The sequence below is a fragment of the Heterodontus francisci genome, chromosome 5 (assembly GCF_036365525.1).
Source record: "Heterodontus francisci isolate sHetFra1 chromosome 5, sHetFra1.hap1, whole genome shotgun sequence".
Lineage (NCBI taxonomy): Eukaryota > Metazoa > Chordata > Chondrichthyes > Heterodontiformes > Heterodontidae > Heterodontus > Heterodontus francisci.
The window spans coordinates 67115924-67143707 of record NC_090375.1 but is presented as its reverse complement, the minus strand read 5'-3'; the positions used below and the strand labels follow the sequence as shown (position 1 = coordinate 67143707).

At 42.1% G+C, this 27784-nt stretch overlaps 1 protein-coding gene across 3 annotated transcripts in view; it reads right to left on the bottom strand.

Annotated features, from left to right (window-relative positions):
- The window catches only part of virma (vir like m6A methyltransferase associated), a 152825-nt gene extending 125948 nt beyond the window's left edge, over nucleotides 1-26877 (bottom strand). For 2 of the 3 annotated variants that reach the window (XM_068031581.1, XM_068031582.1), the window contains exons 1-8: nucleotides 26795-26877; nucleotides 13940-14055; nucleotides 13562-13648; nucleotides 12006-12054; nucleotides 7965-8187; nucleotides 6030-6149; nucleotides 3995-4246; nucleotides 1481-2630 (exon numbers count right to left, since the gene is read on the bottom strand). In XM_068031581.1, coding sequence (XP_067887682.1) covers nucleotides 1481-2630; nucleotides 3995-4246; nucleotides 6030-6149; nucleotides 7965-8187; nucleotides 12006-12054; nucleotides 13562-13648; nucleotides 13940-14055; nucleotides 26795-26854 — 2057 coding nt within the window. In that variant the 5' untranslated portion in view covers nucleotides 26855-26877. The remainder of the gene's footprint in view (nucleotides 1-1480; nucleotides 2631-3994; nucleotides 4247-6029; nucleotides 6150-7964; nucleotides 8188-12005; nucleotides 12055-13561; nucleotides 13649-13939; nucleotides 14056-26794) is intronic. The other variant, XM_068031583.1, reaches the window with a different exon arrangement.
- Between the last annotated feature and the right edge of the window lie 907 nt (nucleotides 26878-27784).

The following is a 27784-nucleotide window of genomic DNA, read 5'->3' as shown; positions in this document are numbered from 1 at the left end:
TGGGGACCAGGACTGGAAGTTGGGTGGTCAGCAGTTTATTGGGAATAGGGTCAAAGGAGCAGGAGGTGGGTCTTATGGACAAGATGAGCTGAGAGACAGCACGAGGGGAGATAGGAGAGAAACTAGAGAAAGATGCGACTTCAAGGGTAAGGGAGGGGGAAACTTTAGAGGAAGTTTGGCCATTTGATCCATTTTGTCTATGCCACCTCTTTGAAAGAGCTATCTAATTACTCCCACTTCCCTGCTCTTTCCCCATAGCCCTACAAATTTTTCACTTTCAAGAGTATATCCAATTCCCTTTTAAAAGTTACTGCTGAATCTGCTTCCACCACCTTTTCAGGGTGTGTATTCCAAATCATAAAAACTCACTGCGTGACAAATATTGTCATTTTCCCCCTGGATTTGTTTAATGCGCATTAGAAAACAATTTTTTTTAATGCAGAGGTAAAAAAAAACAATGAATACAATTACCTAGGTATGATAGTAGAACTGTAAATACTGGGGCATTCAAGATTCAGTTGGATGCGAAGGTATGCCAGATAAAATAATACAGGGAAAAGCTTCCACAGGCTGAAAAGGCTTTTCCCACTTTTACATTTGTTTTCTTATGCTCTTATTTAAATTATTAAAACTTTAGTCAAACCAATTTAGCACTAAAGGAATAACAGCAGTTTAATAACCAGAACACCGCCAATCAAATATAGAGGTCAACCTGTTGGCCTACAGCATGGCCGTTTCTGTGCACCAAACTCTTTAACAAGTTAGGAGCACTCCAATTAGATTAACAGCAAGTAAAGCGTGCATATTTGGTGTTTGGCAGAAACTGCTTGCTATACTATACTGGAACTTGGTAGAAATTTCATTTGCCACAAATAAACCTTTTGGCAGCCAATCCCAAAAGAATAAAATAATGCAGTACTGACAACAGGACTTAATCCAATACTCTAGAACTAGAAAGAGTGCAAGAATGCAATTGATGACTTTGTTATAATTAAACATTACTCCTTACAAATTGTTTCCAATAAATTTGTTAAATAATTGGAAAAAAAGCAAAAAAACTTGAATATAAAGATGCCGCAAAGTGCTTCACACAAGGCAACTATAACAGCACCTTTAACAGCCACCCCACAACCATGGCCTCTACCATCTAGAAGGCAGCAGGCACATGGGAACAAGTTCAGCTCCAGTCACACACATCCTGACTTGGAAGTAGATTGTTGCTCCTTCAGTCTCACTAGGTCAACATGCTGGAACTCCCTACCAAACAGCACTGTGGGAGTACCTACACTACACAGACTGCAGTGGTTCAACGCAGCAACTTACTGCTCAAGGACATTTAGGCATGGTCAATAAATGCTGGCCTTGCCAGCAACGCTGATATCCCTTGAATCAATAAATAAAATAATACATCTGTATTAGAGCGAGGAAGCATCTTTTATAATATATATATATATATATAATATATATAGAAAAATTTTACCTTAACAAAGCAGGTGCAGGATCATCCCTTTCTGGAGGACCGGTGATGCGAGCGGCTGTTGGAAATGACTTAACAGGTGGCTGTATCATTGAATAAGGTGCAGCTTCCAACAAATGCAGAAGTTCATTGAGAATGCTTACAAGTTTTTCCACTTCTATTTCACTAATATTAGAAGCTTCTAACAAATGGTCCAAGTCTGTATGAGTCTCAAGTTCTACTTCTTCATTATGTTTACTTCCTTTCTCCCGTCCAATATTAACTTCTTGGTCTGTCTCACTTATGTTCGAAGGGACAGGAGTACTCTCTGCAAGGTGGGAAGCCAACCTTTCCAAATCTGATAAAATCTCATAAAAATGGCATTTTTGTACAATAGCACTGCCAGCAGTCACAACTCTCACAGTTTGGTCAGTCAGGATAAGTTCCACTAACCTTTGATACCCACTTTTTTCTTGCTCCTCTGTCTTATTGTTCAAGAATTTTTCCATTCCTTCTGTGACACTAACAACACTATCCAAAGCTTTGAGTGTGTTTAGTTTTAATGAAGATGACATATGTTCTGCAAACAACAGAACAAAAAGTTTTTCGATAATACCTGCCTCTGAAAGGGCTGAAACTCCTTCAGAACCACATTCAGCCAAAGATGAAACCAGTTTTGTCCCAGCTTTTAGCTGTCTGACATTCAGTGCTATAGGTTGTGTTACAGCTGTGTGAAGGCTTAAAGCATCCATGGTCCAATCTACTAGTTGTTTTAGATGGTCCTGGTCACTTTCAAAAAGCTGAACATAACTCAAACCCTTAACTAGTAAACCCGGTACCTCTTCTAAAGCCATTACCCATTTGGCACCTCTGTCATCTTTGTATAGTTCAAGCAGTTCCTTTAACTTAACTGCAGCATCTATATTCGCTGCACCTGCTTTTTCGAGGTCAAGTTGCTTTAATTTAGCCACTTCGTTCTCATATTTAGTCCTATAGGGAGGATTAAAGTATAAAAGAGGTCCTATCTCTCTGTCATAAGGGTCATACGCCATGGTAGGCACGGATGCCAGATCTTCAGCAGTGTACTCAATGTCAAAGCTCAATTTATAATTTTCACGTTCCAGATCTGCAATTCCATCTTCATCACTGGATATTTGTTCATAGCCATCATCTTCTACAAAATAAAAACAACAATTATGCCTCTTCTCAGTTGGACTTCAATGACCTCAAGATCAATAACATAAGACAGGCACAGTTGTGCGCTGGATAGGTTGCTGAACTAGTAATCCAGAGGTGTGCATGAATAATCCATTGAACATAGTTCAAATCCCACCAGTTTGAGAATTTCAAATTCCATTTTTTTTTTAAATCTATAAAACTGGTATCACTAAAAGTGATAATGAAGCTGCCAGATAAAATCCAAACTGATTCGCTCACATCCTTCAAGAACAAAAACCTGCAGTCCATACCCAGTTTGGCCCGCAGGTGATCCCAGTCTCACAAAGTGGTTGACTTTTCAGGGAAATAAACTTTAGCCTTACCGGCAACATCCATACCCCAAGTATTTTTTTTAATCAATCATCACTTTGTTTTCAAACAAACTACAAGTTACAAACAGATCTCTCTTCAATATATTATAATTGAGAATTCTGTGAAATTATTCTAGTCCTTATCGAATGAGAACTGTTCGAAAAGAAACCTAGATGTCCCTACTAAAGATTTAATTGGAAGAAATTGTAGTGATAGAACTAAAATGAACTGAATACAATAATGTCAGGTTTGCCACCAGATAGTGCACCAGTGATCAGAAGTAGAAACTCTGCTTCCCCAGCTACTTCAAGAGCAATGTATCACACTCACAGTACATTTCACCAGAGGATTCTCTCTGGGTTAAATTAGTTCATCAATTAGTTATTCCAGTCAGATTCAGACATGCTAAGAGTTGGCACTCCACTAGTTGGAGAAAAACAGATAAATGGTTAATATACAGGATATTGTGAATATCATTCTTAGGAGCTAAAATTACATACTTAAGAAAAAATCCTTTTCATATAATTCAGATACTGTATTTGTTTGGAAAAAATGTCAGTCAAAGACAACCTCATCTTTTGGACTGCCCATAGCACATTTGACAGTCAGGAATCATAATCCATTGTGATTTAGTATTGATGGATGTGGATGAATGAATTCATTCAGAGGAAGCTTTCTGTGACAAACTGTCCAGCGATTTCCCTGTGCCTTTACTTTTATGTTGACTGTAACTGCCAACTTCCCTCATTTCTCTTTTCTTAAATTCGCTTGAATGTAACAAGTTCCTGTATATATTAACTTTAGCTCTCAATGCTGTATCTAGATTTTTTTTGTACTTACGGTGGTTATAAAACTCATTCTACAATTTAATTATATAGTCTATTTCTATTAAATTGGAGAACAATTATGCTTAATTTCTGATTTATTTGGTCACATTTTATAATTCCCAGTCTGACCAAACTTTGACTCATACAATTTTGAAATTTTTACAAACAAGATCGCACATACCGTCAACTTCTTCCCCTGCCTCCTCCTCTACTTCATCTTCCTCTTCTTCAATGCTTTCCACAGTGTGCACATCTTCATCTTCCTCTTCTACTTCGGCACCTTCCTCCTCATCTTCCTCATCCTCCTCTGGAGGCTCTTCCTCTTCCTCACCATCAGAAAACTGTGTCTCCTGGTGATTGGAAGAACGATCTGGAGAAATGGGTTCAAAATAATCCTCTCTGCGTTCACTTTCATCCACTTTATCCACACCCACTGAAATAATAACATTGGATTTAGCCATTAGTGGTACCATAAATGTTGGTCTTAATTTCAAAACTGTCTATTTCACCGTTAGAAAAATTTTTGCATACCTTTCTAAAATCAACTTCAAGTTATTTTTACCGTACAAGAGAGATTCTATTTTAACCATTTATTTAGCTATGCATGAACATTATCCATTGAAGTGCACTTAAGGTACATATTTTTAGTTAGCTGTGCAGGCTAGTGAGGTGGGCTGTGCATTTAACAAACCTGCTACTCAAACTAGATGTCCAAGACAGATTCACTGAAAAAAAAATCTCAGTCCAAGACTCTCACCAAATTTTAATCAGAGAGGACCCTCATCTTTGCAGTCTCAATCAATTGGTATTTCACTTGTTCAGTTACAAGAAGTTCCCCCAGCACAAATGGAAGGATTTTTGCACAATTATCATTTTAAACAGTGATGAATGAAACACAAGCTTTACATTCAACATCTATTCCACAGAACATTTGGATCAGGTAGGTTTGTTTGTCAAAAGCAAAGGAATGACAGTTCACCTTTAGAAGTTTAAAAGTTTCCAAAGGCTCTCAATGTTTGACACCCTCAGGAGTGTCCAATCTGCAGCCCCAAGCCCTGGTAATCCAGTTGTTGACGCCCAGGCAACTCAATCCCATTTGTGCTTATATTTCTTCCACACCAGTTTATCCTGTTTTGACTTCTATGGATCTGGAGGCTTGCAAAGGGCTGTTGCTTCAGTTGTGGATAAATCCGAATCAGAACACCAAGATCATTAAGAAACACAGTTTTTCCCTTTTCCCTTACTTCTTGGCGTCTGAAGCGAGACATCCTGGAATATGGTTCCAAAAATAGAACTAACAGAATTTTAAAGCCTTGAAGTCTATTTAACCTTTTCTGCCTGACAGCTCTCTAGAAGACCTATCCACTTTGTCCCACGCGCCTACCCTTTCCTCATACCCATAAGAAAAAAAAATCAAACATTTATCCACTTCCCAGGGCAAACCAGCAATCAGTAATGAGAACACCTTGGTTTGTACAACCAAGTTTCACAGCAGGTATTGAATTATGCAAGGCAGTGGCATAGTGGTATTGTCACTGGACTAGTAACAGAGACCCAGGGTATATCTCTGCGGACATGGGTTCAAATCCCACCACAGCAGAAAGTGGAATTTGAATTCAATTAATAAAAAATCTGGAATTAAAAAGCTAGTCTAATGATGGCCATGAAAAGGCGGGCGAGAGGGAGCGGGCACCCTACTTTCAACTACTTTAAAATAAAAAAGCTCTTAGCAGCTGGGCCACCATTGTGGAGGGGTTCCCCCTCCACAGGGCAGTCTGTGGCTGCAGCTAAAACCAGGCAGGCACGGAGGGCCTCAAAGCCTGCCTGGAATGCTGACTCTGCTGCTGGAAGGCTGCTTCCAGGCAGCTGAATTGTTTCCCGATTCCTCAGGAGGCCTGGAGTTTGACTGGAAAATTCTAGTCAGCCTTTGACAATAGGCTTTAATAGACCTTTAACAAGCTCAATACCTTCCTGACCACCCATCCCACCTCCAAGAATATGGCCTGGGGGTAGGATGGTACTGGGAAACCAGCATGCCGGCTGGCAGCGGCAGACGTTCACGACCAGCCACCTCTATGCTCATCCCCATTGGGGGCCAAAAATCCTCCCCCTAATGTCACCAAGGACATTACCAACATATTGCACCAACATGTCGCAGAATAAGATTTAAACTCGAGAAGTATAAAGTATCTCTGATAAAAACAAATTTAATTTACAAGTCTGAGGCAGTGTTTCCTCTTCATCATCGTCAGGTGGAGGAGGACCTGGAGGCGTTCGAGGTCCCCTTGGCTGTGGTCTTGGAGGGTTTTCATTGTATTGATCCTCTTTATCCCAATCTAAAAGCACAAATATGTTTTTGGAAAAACACATTTTTAAACAAAACAGAAGTTTCTAGACGCTTAAAAAATTAAAAATCATAATGATAAACATTCAATGGCCTCAAGTAATCAGTTTCTGTTAAAAGCTTCCCATTAAACCATCATATATCTGAAAGCAGTGAACAAAACCTGTGCCAATGTGACTGAACAATATGTATGTCATATTAAATTGTATAGCCTATATTTCCTTTAAATAAATCTTGGTTATATTTCCTCTAATAATATTTCTCCATGAGAGGTGACCAGGAGTGAGTGGCCAAAGATCAACAGGTCTGAAAACTAGTGGCCAAAGCCAAAAAAGTCAAATTTTTTTTGACAAGGAATCATATAATTACAGCACTGTTAATGATCTGTAATATCCCTATCTATTTCGATAATGTGCGATTAGACTTTTAGTAAAATGAGGAAGTGGGTGCTCTTACTAACTTTGCCCAATATAGCTGCCAGGTGCTAAGGGTAGAATAATAGCATCTAATACACATTACAGCCCATTTAGGGCTGGACATGTATAGACAGGAGAGGAGAGGAGGCTAATGACAAACAAATTCAATTAAGCTAATTGTACAGAATTTTTTTGAGATTTTCTAATAATGTAATTCTGAGCAATTAATTTGTTCAACAATGCAGCCAAACTCTGGAGAGAAGTTACAGTTCGGACTAGAAACGTACACAGCACAGCTTCCAGGCCACTTGATATGAGTTGACTGCTCGCCTTCTTCAAACTATGTACCCCTTTCTGAATGCACTGCATCACTTTTCTACTGAAAATGTACCCATAATTGCCTCATCAGTGCATTCAGACAGCACAGAACCAATGTACACGCCAAGACCCAGAAGAATGATAAAGATCTTTACTCAACTTCCTATTTGAAAGGATAAATAACTACCTAATATGGCCTTATATTTGTGAAATCTTTATATGAACCATAATACTTTAAGAAAAAAAAATCAACTAACAGCAGAAATTACAACAGATACAACTCTTCCTCCCTAAAACTTTACATTGGCTACAAACACAGTCTGTGAGATCTTCATTCTATGTAACTCGAACATGTCTGTATTGATACTATAATATTAAAAAGAATGACTCCCGTATTCTATGAATAAGCCCTTTTACTCATGTGTCTTTAAAATGGAAGGTCTGATTTTCACATATGCCACTTTGGGACATAGGTGTAAATATTTACTTTTTTTTTTACTGAGGGCTTGTGCAGTGGGTTACAACACAATTATTTCAGTTCAGGGATTTGAATCCAGATGACACTGATGCAATGAAACTTCTCTCTCCATAAAGGTGCATGGTGAAATGAGGTTTGGCATTTTCAACCAAGTTCATTTGTGAGAATCACAATACGAAACTGTTCAATTTGGCACTAAATAGCAGACTTGTTCAACAAGACCACAGGATAGCCAATGTAACAATTGGAAATGTCACAACGGTGTGAAAGGTTGGGATTAAAACACTTTGTTGGAGCCTCTGCTACACTTCTACATGTATGTACCTTCAGCAGTGATCACTGAAAGATCAGGAATATAATTCTGGCTGATTGTTCTACCCATGATATCTCAAAGATATTAGGACCACCTACAGCATTCCTTCTTACTGCCACGACAGCTGAGATCAGTAAACTCACCAAGAACAAAAACAGTGAGCATGTAAATGCCTCAGCACCACAGCAGGAGTACATCAACCTACTAATCCATCAATAAAACTGGTAAGTGTCAATGTTACAGCAGCATAATGCCACATCCTTATCCATTCTCATCTCTTACCATGTTTTATGTTCCTTTTAAGAGATGGCTGTTGCTGCTGCAGCTGATGCTGCTGCTGCTGTTGAAGTTGTTGTTGCTGCTGCTGCTGTTGCGGTGGAGGGGGAGGAGGTGGAGGTGGAGGAGGGGAATCTCGGTCATGACTTATCACTCGGTCTACTGTCCCATAAATTGCCACGGTCAGACAGTTGTACCAACCTCTCAGGACAATTCCATCTGTATTGACCTGTGGTAATTAATTAAGGAAACTATGTTGAAAATCAAACTGAGATAATCAGCTCGATTTTAGCATCACCCAAGAGCACTGCCTGAACAAAGATGCAGCCCACCTCTGGTCCCAAACATGTCTGGAACACAATAATGGAGTTTCAGCTACAGCAAAGCTTTGATGACTGATTTGAAGTTTAAATTACTTTGCTGTCATGAATAATTTTCACTTATTAAAAATATATTTTGTTCTCCACACAAAAAAGACAACATTTTGGAACAACTGAATAAACAACACATCAAGTATTATTAATATATGGGTAAAATGGCAAGTAATATAATTATTACTGGCTCTTCATTAAAATGAATGCACTGGAGGGGGAAATTTGGCTGGTACCCTAAGAACATATCTCCCACAGTTATCTGAAAGATAGGGGAGGCGATGGCGTAGTGGTATTATCACTGGATTAATAACCCAGAGACACAGGGTATTGAACTGGAGACATGGGTTCGAATCCCACCACAGCAGAAGGTGGAATTTGAATTTAATTAATAAATCTGGAATTAAAAGCTAGTCTAATGATGGCCATGAAACCATTGTCAATTGTTGTAAAAACCCCTCTGCTTCACTAATGTCCTTTAGGGAAGGAAATCTGGTCTGGCCAGTTGTACCGAACCACTACAAAGTCAATAAAAAGGAATGAAACCAGACGGACCACCCGGCATCGACCCAAGCACCGGAAACGAAAACGGCAAACCCAGCCCTGTCGACCCTGCAAAGTCCTCCTTGCTAACATCTGGGGGCTTGTGCCAAAGTTAGGAGAGCTGTCCCACAGACTAGTCAAGCAAAAGCCTGACATATAGTCATACTCATGGAATCGTACCTTACAAACAATGTCCCAGACACTGCAATCTCTATCCCTGGGTATGTCCTGTCCCACCGGCAGGACAGACCTGGTGGCGGGACAGTGGTCTGCAGTCAGGAGGGAGTTGCCCTGGGAGTTCTCAACATTGACTCTGGACCCCATGAAGTCTCATGGCATCGGGCCAAATATGGGCAAGGTAACCTCCTGCTGATTACCACCTACCGCCCTCCCTCAGCTGATGAGTCAGTACTCCTCCATGTTGAACACCACTTGGAGGAAGCACTGAGGGTAGCAAGGGCACAAAATGTACTCTGGGTGGGCGACTCCAATGTCCATCACCAAGAGTGGCTCGGTAACACCACTAGTGAGCGAGCTGGCCGAGTCCTAAAGGACATAGCTGCTAGACTGGATCTGCAGCAGGTAGTGGGGGAACCAACACGAGGGAAAAACATACTTGACCTTGGCCTCACCAATCTGCCTGCCGCAGATGCTTCTGTCCAGGACTGTATTGGTAGGAGTGACCACCACACAGTCCTTGTGGAGACAAAGTCCCGCCTTCACATTGAGAATACCGTCCATCGTGTTGTGTGGCACCATCACCGTGCTGAATGGGATAGATTTCGAACAGATCTAGCAATGCAAAACTGGGCATCCATGAGGCGCTGTGGGCCATCAGCAGCAGCAGAATTGTACTCAACCACAATCTGAAACCTCATGGCCCGGCATATCCCCCACTTTACCATTACCATCAAGCCAGGAGACCAACCCTGGTTCAATGAAGAGTGCAGGAGGGCATGCCAGGAGCAGCACCAAGCATACCTCAAAATGAGCGGTCAACCTGGTGAAGCTACAACCCAGGACTACTTGCATGCCAAACTGCATAAGCAGCGTGCAATAGACAGAGCTAAGTGATCCCATAACCAACGGATCAGATCTAAGCTCTGCAGTCCTGCCACATCCAGTCGTGAATGGTGGTGGACAATTAAACAAGTAACTGGAGGATTTGGCTCCACAAATATCCCCATCCTCAATGATGGAGGAGCCCAGCACATCAGTGCGAAAGATTAGGCTGAAGCATTTGCAACAATCTTCAGCCAGAAGTGCTGAGCTGATGATCCATCTTGGGCCCCTCCTGAAGTCACCAGCATCACAGATGCCAGACTTCAGCCCATTCGATTCACTCCGTGTGATATCAAGAAATGACTGAAGGCACTGGATACTGCAAAGGCTATGGGTCCTGACAATATCCCGGCAATAGCACTGAAGGCCAGTGCTCCTGAACCTGCCGCACCTGCCGCAAGCTGTTCCAGTATAGCTGCAATACTGGTATCTACCCGGCAATGTGTAAAGTTGCCCAAGTATGTCCTGTACACAAAAAGCAGGGCAAGTCCAACCTGGCCAATTACCACCCCATCAGTCCACTCTCAATCATCAGTAAAGTGATGGAAGGTGTCATCAACTGTACCATCAAGCAGCACTTGCTTAGCAATAACCTGCTCAGTAACGCTCAGTTTGGGTTCCGCCAGGGCCACTCAGCACCTGACCTCATTACAGCCTTGGTTCAAAGATGGACAAAAGAGCAGAACTCAAGAGGTGAGGGGAGAGTGACTGCCCTGGACATCAAGGCAGCATTTGACCGAACATGGCATCAAGGAGCCCTCGCAAAACTGGAGTCAATGGGAATCAGGGGGAAAGCTCTCTGCTGGTTGGAGTCATACCTAGCGCAAAGGAAGATGGCTGTGGTTGTTGGAGGTCAATCATCTGAGCTCCAGGACATCACTGTAGGAGTTCCTCAGGGTAGTGTCCTGGGCCCAACCATCTTCAGCTGCTTCATCAAGGACCTTCCTTCAATCTTAAGGTCAGAAGTGGGGTTGTTCGCTAATGATTGCACAATGTTCAGCACCATTCGCGACTCCTCAAATACTGAAGCAGTCCGTGTAGAAATGCAGCAAGACCTGGACAATATCCAGGCTTGGGCTGATAAGTGGCAAGTAACATTCGCGCCACACAAGTGCCAGGCAATGACCATCTCTAACAAGACAGAATCTAACCATCTCCCCTTGACATTACCATTGCTGAATCCCCCACTATCAAAATCCTAGGGGCTACTATTGACCAGAAACTGAACTGGAGTAGCCATATAAATACCGTGGCTACAAGAGCAGGTCAGAGGCTAGGAATCCTGCGGCGAGTAACTCACCTCCTGACTCCCCAAAGCCTGTCCACCATCTACAAGGCACAAGTCAGGAGTGCAATGGAATACTCTCCACTTGCCTGGATGGGTACAGCTCCAACAACACTCAAGAAGCTCGACACCATCCAGGACAAAGCAGCCCACTTGATTGTTTGTAGATGGGGTGCCATTCACTCCCTCCACCACTGACGCACAGTGGCAGCAGTGTGTACCATCTACAAGATGCACTGCAGCAATGCACCAAGGTTCCTTAGACAGCACCTTCCAAACCCGCGACCTCTACCACCTCAAAAGGACAAGAGCAGCAGATGCATGGGAACACCACCACCTGGAAGTTCCTGTCCAAGTCACACACCATCCTGACTTGGAACTATATCGCCATTCCTTCACTGTCGCTGGGTCAAAATCCTAGAACTCCCTTCCTAACAGCACTGTGGGTGTACCTACCTCACATGGACTGCAGCGGTTCAAGAAGGCAGCTCACCACCACCTTTTCAAGGGCAATTAGGGACGGGCAGTGAATGCTGGCCTGGCCAGTGACACCCACATCCCATGAATGAATAAAAAAAAAAATCTGAATTATCTGAAAACAAACAGAACAAATCATGCAGCGATTAGGCAGCCAATTTAGCAGCCAAGACAGATCATGTGCCTCATCCATTCACTGACAGTGCAAGTAATCTAAAAACAGCATAAAAATACATTACAAAGTCAAGGGAAGATAGACAAGACAAACAGCATTCAAGTTGTAAAAAGTGCAAGTTATAAAAATCTTACCTTATTGTTTGGTCTGAAAATAATAGATGCATTTTCATCATAATCAAGGCTGAGGAAAAATAATAAATCATAGATAAGGGTTTAAACTTCTTCAAAACATTCTTTTCCTAAATTACTTACCCAAGATGCATCAACAAAAAAATCCCAATGGATGAGACTACTTTAATACAGGATCAGTTCAACAAGGTATTTTCATACTTTGATCATTTTTGATACTACCCAATTTTCAATTTGAGTTCATACATTGTCTGCACAAAATTTATTGCTCTTCTTTTAATCACTCACAAAATATGAGATTTTACTGTAAAAATTCAGAATAGTACTTTCCTGATACTGGAGAATGCAAATGTGCCATGTGTACCAAGGTGAAGGGATCAGGAATGCACAGATTCACTGCCAGTCTGTGGTAAGTTAGTATATCTAAGCTAGGCAGCATTAAGGTCAGTACAAATGAATAGCCCTATGACAGTCACCGTTCAGAAGTGATAAATGGCTACTTAGATATGGTGAAAGTTTGAATAGGCTGTTTGAAGTAATGCCATAGCAACATGTACAAGTTCATTTTCTTCTTCCTCTCACCCTGCCACACTTTTCAGTGCTACTAATCTCTACTAGAAGATAGTGAGAAGACTCCATATGGAGGTCAAGCCCATCACCACAAAAGGAAGGTGAAAATCAGGACTGTGTTAGGTGATGAATTAAGTAAGGGTGGCTGGATGTACTTGGCTGCACACCACTCAAATGTCACAGCAGACTGAAATGCAATAGACAGAGATAAAAGCAAAGAAAAAAACCTTGTTACAATAGTGTTCTAAAATTATGCAGATCTCTTTTGTTTAATTCATTTCAACAGGCTATACAATTTATCTAAGTCATTGGGAATCATAAAAAAAAGTGTTTTTACAAGTGGGTTATTTATGGATCATGTAATTGGGCTTCACTAATCGCGTTACTGAAATTTAAGAAGTCTGACAAAGTGTTTGTTTTTTTTGTGGGAAGACAGTTGAAGGAAGATCTGACTGTGATGTTACTCTACACACAAATTCCTTGGAGTAAAAAGACCCCATATACAATAAATTACAATTAAAATGGCAAAAACCCTGTAATCCTTGTATAGATGTAAATTTAATTTTTTGTGAAAGATACCGCTTCAGCCTGCCTACCAACAGAAGCTCATCTGAACACAGATCTGTGAAAATGTTCCTCTTCCCTGTTATAGCACAAACTTACAAGCTACACCATAGACTGCAGTCCGCCTGTACTCCTAAGCTTGGATGAAATGCACCTATGCAGTTGTGAATGGAGAAGGAGACAAAAACATTTTTTTTTTAATCCCTTATCCACAAATAAATGTAAAGCTTGGATCAGTAATAGTTCAAAATGGTTAAGTGGAACACGGTTCAAAGCTGAGACAAATTATGAGAAAAAAATGCTCAAGGCAGTCAGTGTTTAATTCAGTCCAAGTTCATAACATAGGTAACAACAGACAACTATAGAAACAACTTTTGACAGTGCTGTAACACATCAATCAGGGCTTAGGTTTTAACAAGCCTCACCTTCCTAATCGGTCAAAAACAGGTGCACTTGGTTTGCTGACATTGTTGAAAAACAGGTCTAGCTGAAATGCATGTGGTGAGGTCTCCCTGAGGAAGTGAAACCATTACAATTGTCAGGCAAAACATTATGTTCTAATCTAGGGAGTTTATACCATAAATATATACATACACTCGCATACACACACTGTTTGCGTGCATATATCATTCATTAATTCAGAAGTAAACATTTTCTCTTCTGTAAGTCAAAGAAAACAGCAATTTGATCAATGATTATTAGAAGCCACATTATTTTAGATGCAAATATATCCTTTCAATTACATTAAAAGACTTAAATTGCTTTAAAGAAAACACACAGATGTCCCCCTCTCCCTCACTTACCCATATGCCCTGTTATCGGGCAAGCTGTTGTGAGCTTTAACTCCAGGAGGAATGACACGAACTTCATTTATGTAAACAACACAAGGAAAGCGAACTACATCCACATGAGTATTTTGCTATAAAATAAAAAAGCATCTATGGTTTTTGAATTTGAACACCAATTCTAAAATTTTATATAACATTTTTCCAGTTATATAATGGCAGTGTAAGATTTACATATGCAGAGTGGGAACACATTCCACTGTTCTCACACAATACATTTTAAGAAAACTAAAAATACTTATGCCATCTAAATTTATCACTCTTTTGTAGGTAATTGCTTTCCACTCTTCACAGCACCTTGCTTACAATTCTCCAGGAAACACATTGACCGACCAAGAGTCAGATGCTACTGAGATAGGCGTTGGGACAAACATATGAGAGGCCTGGGACACTGTACCTCGGTTTCTATCCCCATAAGGAGGCATCTGACCTTCACTTCTTTTCAGTGAGCTCAATTTCACAAGGGAATTAACCCTGTGCCTCACCACTTCTCAATGTTCTGAGCTTTTTCCCCAAGATTTGGATATACTTAGAACCTGACTAAGCAATGCAAGCTAGGAGGTCCAAATTTCAATCCCAAATCGATAGTTTGCTGCTCTTAACTAGTTAAAGAAATTTGGCCAATGTTCCCTCTCTTTGTTTATCTAGTAACTCTTGCTGGAAGTGTGGTGCGTGGCTTTCAGATGGGTATACAATCAGGTTCAGCTTTAATGTTAAAAAGTCTGCCAGTGCTCTTTCAAGACTCACAACTTAGTATTACTGCTATACAAGGTGACCACTGTTCATAGAATCATACTTAACCATGAAGTATTTAGCTTGGGAATAGGGAGGAGATGATGATTGTCCAGGAAAGTAAACATATTAGCTGAAATATTTGTTTATAGCTCAGCTGAACAACTGTGATAACAGATACAAGATCTATTTGGTTACCAAAGTTTGAACTCAGTCGTGTTGTCAGCCATAATTGGAAAGTCCCACACTGACTCTCCAATCTAAAAAGTAAGGTACAGTGGAAATGACTACTGCTGTCCCAAGGAAACATAAATCAGAGCAAGCCACCACTGGAGTGAGAAAAAGAATGGGAGAAACATTCTTTTGGGCCTCCTTATCTCGAGAGACAATGGATACGCGCCTGGAGGTGGTCAGTGGTTTGTGAAGCAGCGCCTGGAGTGGCTATAAAGGCCAATTCTGGAGTGACAGGCTCTTCCATAGGTGCTGCAGAGAAATTTGTTTGTTGGGGCTGTTGCACAGTTGGCTCTCCCCTTGCGCCTCTGTCTTTTTTCCTGCCAACTACTAAGTCTCTTCGACTCGCCACAATTTAGCCCTGTCTTTATGGCTGCCCGCCAGCTCTGGCGAATGCTGGCAACTGACTCCCACGACTTGTGATCAATGTCACACGATTTCATGTCGCGTTTGCAGACGTCTTTATAACGGAGACATGGACGGCCGGTGGGTCTGATACCAGTGGCGAGCTCGCTGTACAATGTGTCTTTGGGGATCCTGCCATCTTCCATGCGGCTCACATGGCCAAGCCATCTCAAGCGCCGCTGACTCAGTAGTGTGTATAAGCTGGGGATGTTGGCCGCTTCAAGGACTTCTGTGTTGGAGATATAGTCCTGCCACCTGATGCCAAGTATTCTCCGAAGGCAGCGAAGATGGAATGAATTGAGACGTCGCTCTTGGCTGGCATACGTTGTCCAGGCCTCGCTGCCGTAGAGCAAGGTACTGAGGACACAGGCCTGATACACTCGGACTTTTGTGTTCCGTGTCAGTGCGCCATTTTCCCACACTCTCTTGGCCAGTCTGAACATAGCAGTGGAAGCCTTACCCATGCGCTTGTTGATTTCTGCATCTAGAGACAGGTTACTGGTGATAGTTGAGCCTAGGTAGGTGAACTCTTGAACCACTTCCAGAGCGTGGTCGCCAATATTGATGGATGGAGCATTTCTGACATCCTGCCCCATGATGTTCGTTTTCTTGAGGCTGATGGTTAGGCCAAATTCATTGCAGGCAGACGCAAACCTGTCGATGAGGCTCTGCAGGCATTCTTCAGTGTGAGATGTTAAAGCAGCATCGTCAGCAAAGAGGAGTTCTCTGATGAGGACTTTCCGTACTTTGGACTTCGCTCTTAGACGGGCAAGGTTGAACAACCTGCCCCCTGATCTTGTGTGGAGGAAAATTCCTTCTTCAGAGGATTTGAACGCATGTGAAAGCAGCAGGGAGAAGAAAATCCCAAAAAGTGTGGGTGCGAGAACACAGCCCTGTTTCACACCACTCAGGATAGGAAAGGGAGAAAATGGGAGAAAACAGAATGATAATTGTGGTCTTTAAAGATATTTACATTTTCAAAAAGCACATTCCATGTGCCTGCCTAAAAAAGACTGAATAGAAATACAATTTAAATCTTCAGAATGCTGAGAACACGGGATAAGGTAAACAAGCTATTCGACTTAGCTGTGAGCAGAAAAGTAGATGCCATGTATTTGATATCAACAACTCCAAAGTGAGATCACAGATTAAAACATTTTGTTCAGCAATGGATAACTAGAACAGACTCAAACGTTAGCTCTGCTTCTGTTTCCACAGATGCTGCCAGACCTGCTGGGTACAACACAAGTAAAGTGGATTCCATAGCACTGCAGCTCTGAGGCAATAGTGAACTGCTTTTGAAGTGATTCTGCAATATAAAATGCTATGGATTATTTAATAACTGATTTCAATCTCATTCTGAAGAGATGGAACCAGTCATAGCCACTAAGCACACTGCACTTCTGAACCACAAGATGGACCCCAGCGAGTTAACATCCTTAGCACTAAAGCCACCAGAAGCACCGCGCAAACAACAGCCAGGCACAGTGCAAACGACTACTAGCAACACCTCTGTAGTCATATTTAGCTGGCCTCCAATACCGGAAACATCAGAGGAATGTCTGATGTCTTCTGGGCCAACCATAAAGAAGATCGGTCCCCTCAAGTCTAAATCAGGGAAAACAATCACTGACCAATGCAAGCAAACGGACCACTGGGTGGAGCAAGACCTAGAACTGTACTCCAGGGAAAATGATGTCACTGATACCGTCCTCAATGCAGCCTAGTCTCTGCCAGTCATGGATGAGCTGGATGAACAGCCAAAAAAATCAGAACTCAGTAATGCCATTGATTCTCTAGCCAGTGGAAAAGCCCCTGGAAAAGACTGCATTACCCCTGAAATAATCAAGAGTGCCAAGCCTGCTATACTCTCAGCACTACATGAACTGTTTTGCCTGTGCTGGGACGAGGGAGCAGTACCACAGGACATGCGCGATGCCAATATCACCTTCTATAAGAAGGGTGACCACGCTGACTGGAACAACTGCCATGGAATCTCCCCATTCAGCATAGTGGGGAAAGTCTTCGCTTGAGTCGTTTTAAACAGACTCCAGAAGCTGGCTGAGCACATCTACCCTGAGGCACAGTGCGGCTTTCGAGCAGAGAGATCCACCATTGACATGCTGTTCTCCCTTCGCCAGCTCCAGGAGAAATGCTGCAAATAGCAGATGCCCCTCTACGTTGCTTTCATGGATCTCACCAAAGCCTTTGACCTCGTCAGCAGACGTGGTCTCTTCAGACTACTAGTAAAGATCGGATGTCCACCAAAGCTACTAAGTATCACCTCATTCCATGACGATATGAAAGGCACAATTCAGCATAGCGGTGCCTCATCAGACACCTTTTCTAGCCTAAGTAGTTTGAAACAGGGCTGTGTTCTCGCACCTACACTGTTTGGGATCTTCTTCTCACTGCTGCTCTCACATGCGTTTAAATCTGCAGAAGAAGGAATTTTCCTCGACACAAGATCAGATGGCAGGTTGTTCAACCTTGCCCGTCTTAGAGCGAAGACCAAAGTACGGAAAGTCCTCATCAGGGAACTCCTCTTTCCTGACTATGTTGCATTAACATCCCACACAGAAGAGTGTCTGCAAAGACTCATCGACAAGACTGCGGCTGCCTGCAACGAATTTGGCCTAACCATGAGCCTCAAGAAAACAAACATCATGGAACAGGACGTCAGAAATGCTCCATCCATCAACATCAGCGCCCACGCTCTGGAGGTGGTACAAGAGTTCACCTACCTAAGTTCAACTATCACCAGTAGCCCGTCTCTCGTTGCAGAAATCAACAAGCGTATGGGAAGAGCGTCCGCTGCTATGCCCAGACTGGCCAAGAGGGTGTGGGAAAATGGCATACTGACACGGAACACAAAAGTCTGAGGTGTTTCAAGCCTGTGTCCTCAGTACCTTGCTCTATGGCAGGAAGGCCTGGACAACGTATGTCAGCCAACAGCGACGTCTCAACGCATTCCATCTGCGCTGTCTCTGGAGAATCCTTGGCATCAGGTGGCAGGACCGTATCTCCAATGCAGAAGTCCTCGAAGCAGCCAACATTCCCAGCATATACGCCCTACTGAGCCAGCGGCGCTTGAGATGGCTTGGCCTTGTGAGCCGCATGGAAGATGGCAGGATCCCCAAGGATACACTGTACAGCGAGCTCGTCACTGGTATCAGACCCACCGGCCGTCCAGGTCTCCGCTTTAAAGGCGTCTGCAAACGCGACATGACGTCCTGTGACATTGATCACAAGTCATGGGAGTCAGTCGCCAGTGATCGCCAGAGCTGGCGGACAGCTACAAAGGCGGGGCTAAAGAGAGGCGAGTCGAAGAGAATTAGCAGTTGGCAGGAAAAGAAACAGAAGTGTAAGGAGAGCGCCAACTGTGCAACAGCCTTGACAACCAATTTTATCTGCAGCGCCTGTGGAAGAGTCTGTCACTGTAGAATTGGCCTTTAAAGCCACTCCAGTCGCTGCTCCACAAACCACTGACCACCTCTAGGTGCTTATCCATTGTCTCTCGAGACAAGGAGGCCAAACATCCTGCTTCCAGCATACTGATCACCACTGAATCAAACCAATGATGCCATTTGAAAGCATATAATACCCTTCACCCAAAATGAAATTAGAAATCTCCACAAAAGTTTGACATTGTGCTAGTAAGGGAAATGCATAATTATAAATCACAAAAGTATAATTTGAGAAAGGATATATTATATTTCATTTTTATATTAGATTTGTGTATATTTTCCCTTAAAGATCAAAGCTTATTAATTCATTCATGGAATGTGGGCGTCGCTGGCTAGGTCAGCATTTATTGCCCATCCCTAATTGCCCTTGAGAAGGTGGTGGTGAGCTGCCTTCTTGAAACGCTGCAGTCCATGTGAGGTAGGTACACCCACAGTGCTGTTAGGGAGGGAGTTCCAGGATTTTGGCCCAACGACAATGCAGGAACGGCGATATAGTCCCAAGTCAGGATGGTGTGTGACTTGGAGGGGAGCTTGCAGGTGGTGGTGTTCCCATGCTTTTGCTGCCCTTGTCCTTCTAGTTAGTAGAGGTCGCGGGTTTGGAAGGTGCTGTCTAAGGAGCCTTGGTGCGATACTCTGTGCATCTTGTAGATGGTACACACTGCTGCCACTGTACATTGGTGGCAAAGTGAGTGAATGTTCGTGGTTGGGATGCCAATCAAGTGGGCTGCTTTGTTTTGGATGGTGTTGAACTTCTTGAGTGTTGTTGGAGCTTCACCCATCCAGGCAAGTGGAGAGTGTTCCATCACACTCCTGACCTGTGCCTTGTAGCTGGTGGATAGGCTTTGGGGAGTCATGAGGCAAGTTACTCGCCACAGGATTCCTAGCCTCTAATCTGCTCTTGTAGCCACTGTATTTATATACCTACTCCAGTTCAGTTTCTGGTCAACGGCAACCCCTAGGATGTTGATAGTGGGGGATTCAGCGATCGTAATGCCATTGAATGTCATGGGGAGATGGTCAGATTCTATCTTGTTGGAGATGGTCATTGCCTGGCACTTGTGTGGCGCGAATGTTACTTGCCACTTATCAGCCCAAGCCTGGATATTGTCCAGGTCTTGCTGCATTTCTACACGGACTGCTTCAGTATCTGAGGAGTTACGAATGGTGAACATTGTGCAATCATCAGCAAACATCCCCACTTCTGACCTTATGATTGAAGGAACGTCATTGATGAAGCAGCTGAAGATGGTTGGGCATTTCACTTATGAGTAAGCCATTTAGTAACTGTGCACTCTAGTCATTCTGCAATCTATTGATTTGGACGTCATGCAATTTATTCATCTAAATGCACATTAGTTTATCGGTCTATAAAGTAGTACACAGTAGATAAGAGTAATTTACTGGTACAAGCAAACAAAGACCCAGAATTTGATGGTGCAGTGCATCTCACGTTGCACTGTTAGTCAGACTTGTTGCACCTTCAGCTCAACACGTTTGCCCACAAAGTTGCTGGAACTGTGAGCTGATAACGGCACAGCGAGGGCAACAGAAAATCTGAGCTTGGTGAACCACAGGACAAACAGTGTCTCTCCTTAACCAATGAAATTCAGGGATTGAGAAATAAACAAAGGAAGAACTGAGGAAGAATGAATTGCAGCGGCTAAATTCAATGCCAAATCAGGTACAGAAAGAAATAACAGGAAGGAAAGATAGATTCAATTGGGAGAGGGAGAGGGAAAAAAAGACAAAGAAAAAGTAAGAGAAACAGATTAAAATTCAACATTTTTATTTAAGATCTCCAACAACAATGCACTACCTGAAGGAATGAGCCTTCCTACTTTTAGTGATTCATTTTTTGGGCAAAAGACATCGATTGCCAATTATTAAAGTTATCACATTGTTAAAAGGGTACTTACGCTATTAACACTGTTAAGTTTAATAGACATTTAATATGCAAATACAGCAACTTCATGAAAATCATGGGTGGTTAAGGGTGTGGCGGTGCCGTTTTCGTGAAGCTAATGGCAAGAGGCAACCAGCAACTTTTAGTTATTCACAATACATAGGATATCACTTCCTAGCCACAACTTGCTGGCTGATTTGCACATTAGTAACAGTATGCATAATTCACAAGCCACTATTTTTTCAGAAAATTCTGGGCAATAATATTTTGACTGAATGGCAGAAAATAAAAGCCTGTAATAAGATGCTTCAGCTTTTTTCTGCAAAACCCTACATCCTCCTCCTTGAAATGGTATAATGCTGTCAAACGGAACCAAAGTTCCCGATTTTTAATACTGGTATTTTATTAGACTTGGCTCGCATACTCTAACAAACTCGGTCAAATCTGCTCCACGCTGGATATGATTCACCAATTATATGCAAATAGGATTTATGTTCACCAAGTCAACTTCTCTGGCCCAGAATAAACTGAACAGGTGCCCTGGTGGCTCAGCAGATAAATGCAGCTTGTAATGTAGAACTGTCAGACTAAGTGTGTATTAGATTTGATCCCTAGATCTACGCTGAATTACCTGACCGCAACAGGAGCGCTACAATTGATTAACATCTCCAAGAAAAGGAAGAAAAAACATTCGGCAAGATCCCTGCAAAGAAATGCACAAATGTGGGCTCAGCTGTAATATTCCTCATGGTCAAACCATGAGGTCCACTGTCTGGGGTCACATATGAAGAATGACAACTTATGTAACAGACTGTTGTGCCCCAACATGTCACCATCAAGACAGCAAATGGGCGAAAGTTAAAGTGCACATATATCATGAAAACATCTTGACAGTACAAAAATTCGACTACCCGCACATTTGTATTTTGTGAGGTTAGCTACAACATACTCCAATACTTTTTCTTTCCTTGTTTCCTATCTTTTTTTGTTCATCCTTGGGATGTGGACATCGTTGGCAATTTTTGTTTTCCTTAAGACCCTGGCTCCTTGTTGGGTTCCACAGGCACCAGATACCATCAGCTACCTCATCCATTTCACCATTCTCCATGTGCGTCAGCACACTATCTGACAGCAGAAGTTGACTGAGCTTCATCCTGCTCTCACCCAACATCCTGCACACACACAGACACTCCCAACAAGAACGCTGGCCAATTTTCATCGACCGAATCCAAGAACACAAAAGCCAATCCTGCTACCACACCATAGATTTGATAGATGGATGAAGGAAAAGGAGGTTGGAGGGATGTGGAACAAGGTAAATGTGGTTAGAACTAGTTGCTCGCATAGAGAGTAAACAAAGACACAGACTGAAACAAAAATAGAGAATGTTGGCAATACTCAGCAGGTCAGGCAGCCTGTGAAGAGAAAAACAGAGTTAATGTTTCAGGTCTTTGTGACCTTTCATCAGAAACCTTGGTCAGGTTACACAGACCTGAAACATTAACTCTGTTTTGCTTTCCACGTATGTTGCCTGACCTGCTTAATATTTCCAGCATTTTCTGTTTTGTTTCAGATTTCCAACATTCGCAGTATTTTTCTTTTGTACTAAAGACACAAACTGGTTTGGCCAAAAGGCCTGTTTCCGCATTGTATTTCTACGCATCAGCTAACTCAGCATAAACTGAGGATATAACATGAGCTCTTCCATATGGCTCAAGTACTCACTGCCTTAGTAGCTGAGCTATCAAGGGAATAGCACAATGTAACTGTAATTCAACCAGATACAGCAGACAATTGTCATTACTATTTGTCACATGATCTAATTCACCAACAAAATTCTAAATCTATTAGGAATAATTGCTAATAGTACAGTTTCTAAAATATTTTACATTCTAGAAAATCTTTCACTATATAAAGCTATAATTTGGCAACCATATATATGATCATTTTCTTTTGGGTTATCCAGGCGTTTGACAGGCACAGAAATCCATAACCTTGTTTAAGAGTCTCCAAACCAAGCTATTGAGAATAGTAGTTTCCATTTGCATAATATAAAGTACAATACACTTTCTCCCCAAAGGAATAAACTCCATTTATCCAAGTCCAGAGAAAATTGGCATAGATTAGTCCACCAAAGTTGTGTTACTGCTGTTTTTTTCCACACAGCGAGTGCTTAAGGTCTGGAATATGCTGTCTGAAAACGTGGTGGAAGCAGATTCAATTGAAGCATTCAATGGAGAATTAGACAGTTATATGAAAAAGAATGTGCATGGTTATGGGGAGAAGGCAGGGGAGTGGAACTGAGAGAATTGCTCTTTCAGAAAGCCAGTGCAGACACGATGGGCCAAATGGCCTCCTTCTGCACTGTAATGATTGTGATTCTTATCTACCCATTGTGTTGGAATACTGGCTTTAAGTGCTCTCTGGAGTTAAATGGAAAAAAATCTCTGCTCTCAGAGACAGATCTATCCCACCAGGATCCATTAATGAGCTATGCTGGCTAGTCAACCATTATTCATACCCTGGAGTATGTCTCAATTAGATCACCTCTCATTCTTCTGAACTCCAGAGAATATAGGCCCAATTTACTCAGCCTCTCATCATACAACAACCCCCTCATCCCAGGGACCAATTTGGTAAATTTTCACTGTACTGCCTCCCGTGCAAGTATATCTTTTCTTAAATGTGGAGACCAAAACTGCACATAGCAATCCAGCTGCGGTCTCACCAAAGCCCTGGTCCAGTTCAGTTTTTCTGGTCAATGGTTACTGCCAGGCTGTTGATAGTGGGGGATTTGGCAATGGTAATGCCATTGAACATCAAGGGGCGATGGTTAGATTCTTTGTTGCAGATGGTCATTACCTGGCACTTGTGTGGCACAAATGCTACTTGCCACTTATTAGCACAAGCCTGGATGTTGTCCAGGTCTTGCTGCATCTGGACTGGGGTGCTTCAGCACCTGAGTCGTCACGAATGGTGAACATTGTGCAATCATCAGCGAGCATCCCTACTTCTAACCTTGTGATGGAGGGAAGCTCATTGATGAAGCAGTTGAAAATGCTTGCATCTTGTATTTCATGTAATGACCCTGAATCTTTCGATGGGGACCTATCTCTGATGGCGTGGAACCTTCTCAGATATGCATCCGACCTCAGCCATATTTCCAGTGCCAGAATGATTCAAAACAGGAAGTGAGTCTCCCAACCTTCCCCAGCAAGCTGGGGCAGAGACTTTCTGCTGCAAGCCACAGGACCTGGAATGGTGGGAGGAAGAAAGTAGCTGCCAAACTGCCTGAAAAGATATTGATTGAAATATTTGGTGTTGTTAATGACTGCACACACCCACCCTTAGAGCATTGGAACAGGCCCTTTTTGACAATTCTTCCTCCAGGCCCCTCTTCACCAACCTGTAGTACTGTGGATACTTGGACCCAGACAGTTCCAGCACTCAGAAAACAGCAAAAGTTGTATTTTCCTCATTTGAATCTAATTTGCATGCATCTGCCCCAATACAGGTAGGCACAATTTAGATTTGAGTATCTCCCACTGGAAAATGTTTGGGTTGGAGCAGATCAGGAAGCACAGCACAGTGCATTCCCAAGAAATGTTCTGCACATGCTCATCCACCAAAAAAATTCACAGATGTCCAAAGGGAAATTTTTAATTTTCCTCTTCCCTTATTCCTGAAGTTATCTTTAATCATTGGTGCAGCCAATCTAGCCACCTCAGCTGCCTACAGGGATAGATAAACAGCAGAAAATTCAGCTCTTGCCTCTGATTTTCTCTTCTTGCACAGAGACAATGCAGACTCCACTGGCTGCAACTTAAATTGAGTGTTAACTGGAGGGGAAAATCAGTCCCATACCTCAACCTTGAAGAGCAATAAAGTAGCTTATGTAAGATCAAGACTGTATATACATGAATAGAATTTTACTTATTGAGAAAAATACTCAAGCTTCCCAAAGATTCAGGGCACCAGACACTATGGTATTGATACAGTCCAAGAAGGTCTAAAGTTCAAACACTAAATTAACCAATCTCAGCCAAAACTTTAAGTAGTATAATTTCCCTCAGTGTTCCTTGACTGGGAGCCCAACATTCAGCCATGATTTCCAATTATCTTCCAACCTCCTGAACAGGATATATTTGTGACAAAAGACAAAATCAGGCTCAATTCTAATGTCTCAACAGCTGAGCACTCTGTCAAGGCTCACAAAAAGAACAGCCATCAGCACCCAAGCTCCAACTTTAATCAACATCTTCAGCAGAAAGAAAATGAGATAAAAATACCGCAGCTAAGTTAATAGCAGCTAACATATTACACTTGGGCTGTTGTGCTTCATATTATTACAACCCTTTGCTGATTAACTTTACAACTGATCATTTTATTCTCCTACCTCATGCAGGAAAATTAAATCTAATTTTCACTGCAAATCAAGCCATATTGTACAATTTAACTTCTGTTCAAATCATATGGTCTGATCATGAAAGCCTGTCTTTTGTTGCGGTGCACTATCCCAGCCAGATTCATTTTTTCAAAAATGCTGAACTGACACAAGCAATGTACAGAATAATCAATCACAGAACAGTAGCATAGCGGAGATTTAGGGACCCAGACTAATGCTTTGAAGATGCAAGTTCTATCCTACCATGGCAGCTGGTGGCATTTAGATTCAATTAATTAATAAATCTGAAGTAAAAAGCTAGTCTCAGTAATGGTGACTATGAAACTGCCAGATAGTCATAAAAACCCATTTGGTTCAACTAATGCCTTTTGGGGAAGGAAATCTGCTGTCCTTACCCAGTCTGGCTTTGACTCCAGATCCACTGCAATATAGCTGACCCTTAACTGCCCTCTGAAATAGCCTAGCAAGCCACCAGCTGCATCAAACCACTACTGAAAAGCTTGTTTAAATGATTGTCAATTAGAGTTAAGACAATGCCAAGTTTCACTCCTTCATACCTCAGCTGGTACAGCAGAGGACTGTAGAGGAAAACAAAAAAATCATTAGGTCACTGGTTCAATTCCAGCTCAAAAGGAACACATACCTTTTCAACTGGCCATATGACCTCCTTCTGTACCGCAAATGATTCCACGATGCTTTGGAACCTCATTGCACCCCCTAATGTATTAGGGGTTTGTAATACATTTTCTCCTTGAAATTGCACTGGGAGAATTAGTGTACAAACTTTTACATTTATGTCCAATACTTTAACAGGAGAGTTTATTAATTTATTTAAAAGGAATCTCAGACATATTAAGCATCTATGTACTAATTTTCCCACAGCATAATTTCGACCTTTCTATTATCCAACAAACATTTCTAGACAAATTCTAAATCAGACATAATGCCACTATAAAAGTAAACCTTAATATTAAGACAAATTCTTAATATGGAAAATATATGCAATTACAAAACTTGAGACAATAGTAACCAGCATTCCTGACCTATAAAAGTAGTCGCCTTCAATTTTCCAGTCTTGTCCTTTGCACCTTAACTAGTAAAATCTAACTCATTTAAAATGCAAATAGGTCAGCTAAAATAATCTAAAATGTCGCTTATTTTGATACCCCTCTCAAAAGCATAGCAAGTGCTGAACGGTTTTCAATCTGCGCGTTCCTCGCAAGTCACCACTGAAAGCTCTGCACAGGAACAGCTAAATTTCTTCAGATTAAATTAAACTAGTTAAAATTTAGTCGCAATTTCCAGTTCGCCTCTTGAATCGGCTTCTATCTTAAATAGGGTAGAGAAAAGGGGGCGGAAACCATCATTTCACCAGAAACAAAACAAACAGGCCCCGGAGATCAGGGAGACACCAGCAAGCGGGAGCTGCAGCTCATGCTGTGCGGCCCTAATGCTGTCCCGGACCCCCAGTGGGATTGGAGGAAAGAGGAGTAGGGAAAAGCTTTGCGGTCGGTTTGCGATCCCAATATCGCCGCTATTAAAGGCCCAGATCAGGCTACACTTGGGCTGCAGGGCCCCGGACTCTATTATGATGGCAGTGGAGCCCAACGAAGCGTGACAGCTGAAACGGGTCCCAATAAGTGACTAAAGCTGCAGATCCCGGACTTTACCTCCGAGTTCGAGTGTTTGAAAGTGTCTAAAAACAGCAGCTCTGCCACTGTGTCCGCCATGATTCCTCGACACGTCACTTCCGCTGCAGCCACTTCCGGCTGCTACCACATGCGGAGCGAGTGTGTATAGGGCGCATGCTCAGTGAGGTTGGCGTAGCTGGTGACGTTTGCGAGTGAGTTTGTTGTTTTTGTCCCGTTAAACAAATGCAGCCACTGTCCTATTGTTCACTAACGTATGTTTCTAAAACCAAAACGAGTGTGTCGTCGGTAATGAATAGGGCCTTACCAAATTCATGGTCAAATTTTACAAATTTCACGAGCACAGCGTGCTTTCACGTATTTAAATCGTACATTTCACATGGTATCAACAAACCATGAAAATGATCTCTTTAAAACAAAAAAAGGTTTCTGGTTTCAAATGGCATTTATTGTATATTCAAAAACTATTGTAAAAAGTTGACTATAATTGAATGTGAGCATGGAACGACCGACAACTGTCTTTTTTCATTCCCTGTCTCTGTGCATTGAGCACCTGGCCGCGCTTAGACACAACTTTCTCCGCGTCTACAGAGTATCTTGGAATTGTCAGACAGTGCTGTGCTGGCCTTGAAAGGTGGGGGAATTCTGTATTTCACAGAGTTCCAAATCTGCAGCACAGGCAAAGTACAATATGCTTCCTTTGCAATGCTTATATATATATAAAAATAAAAGCAGTGTTATGGACAGTTAGGAAATGGTGTGCAATCTTTTTTTGCATTTATTTCATTTCATCTTAGTTTGTTCAGTTTGCTTACCCACTGTTTTTTTCAGGTTGTTTTTCTTCAGGTTTGCACTTGCTGATGTTCAATATTCAGTATATTCACACCTAATCTGTACTAATGCTTTGTCTTTCAACACACCATTAACATATTGTTTGCCTTTGCTCCGTGACCTTTTGGTCAGCTATGTGGCCTGGTCCAATCTGCACCTTCTCCTTTGTTATCTCTTGCC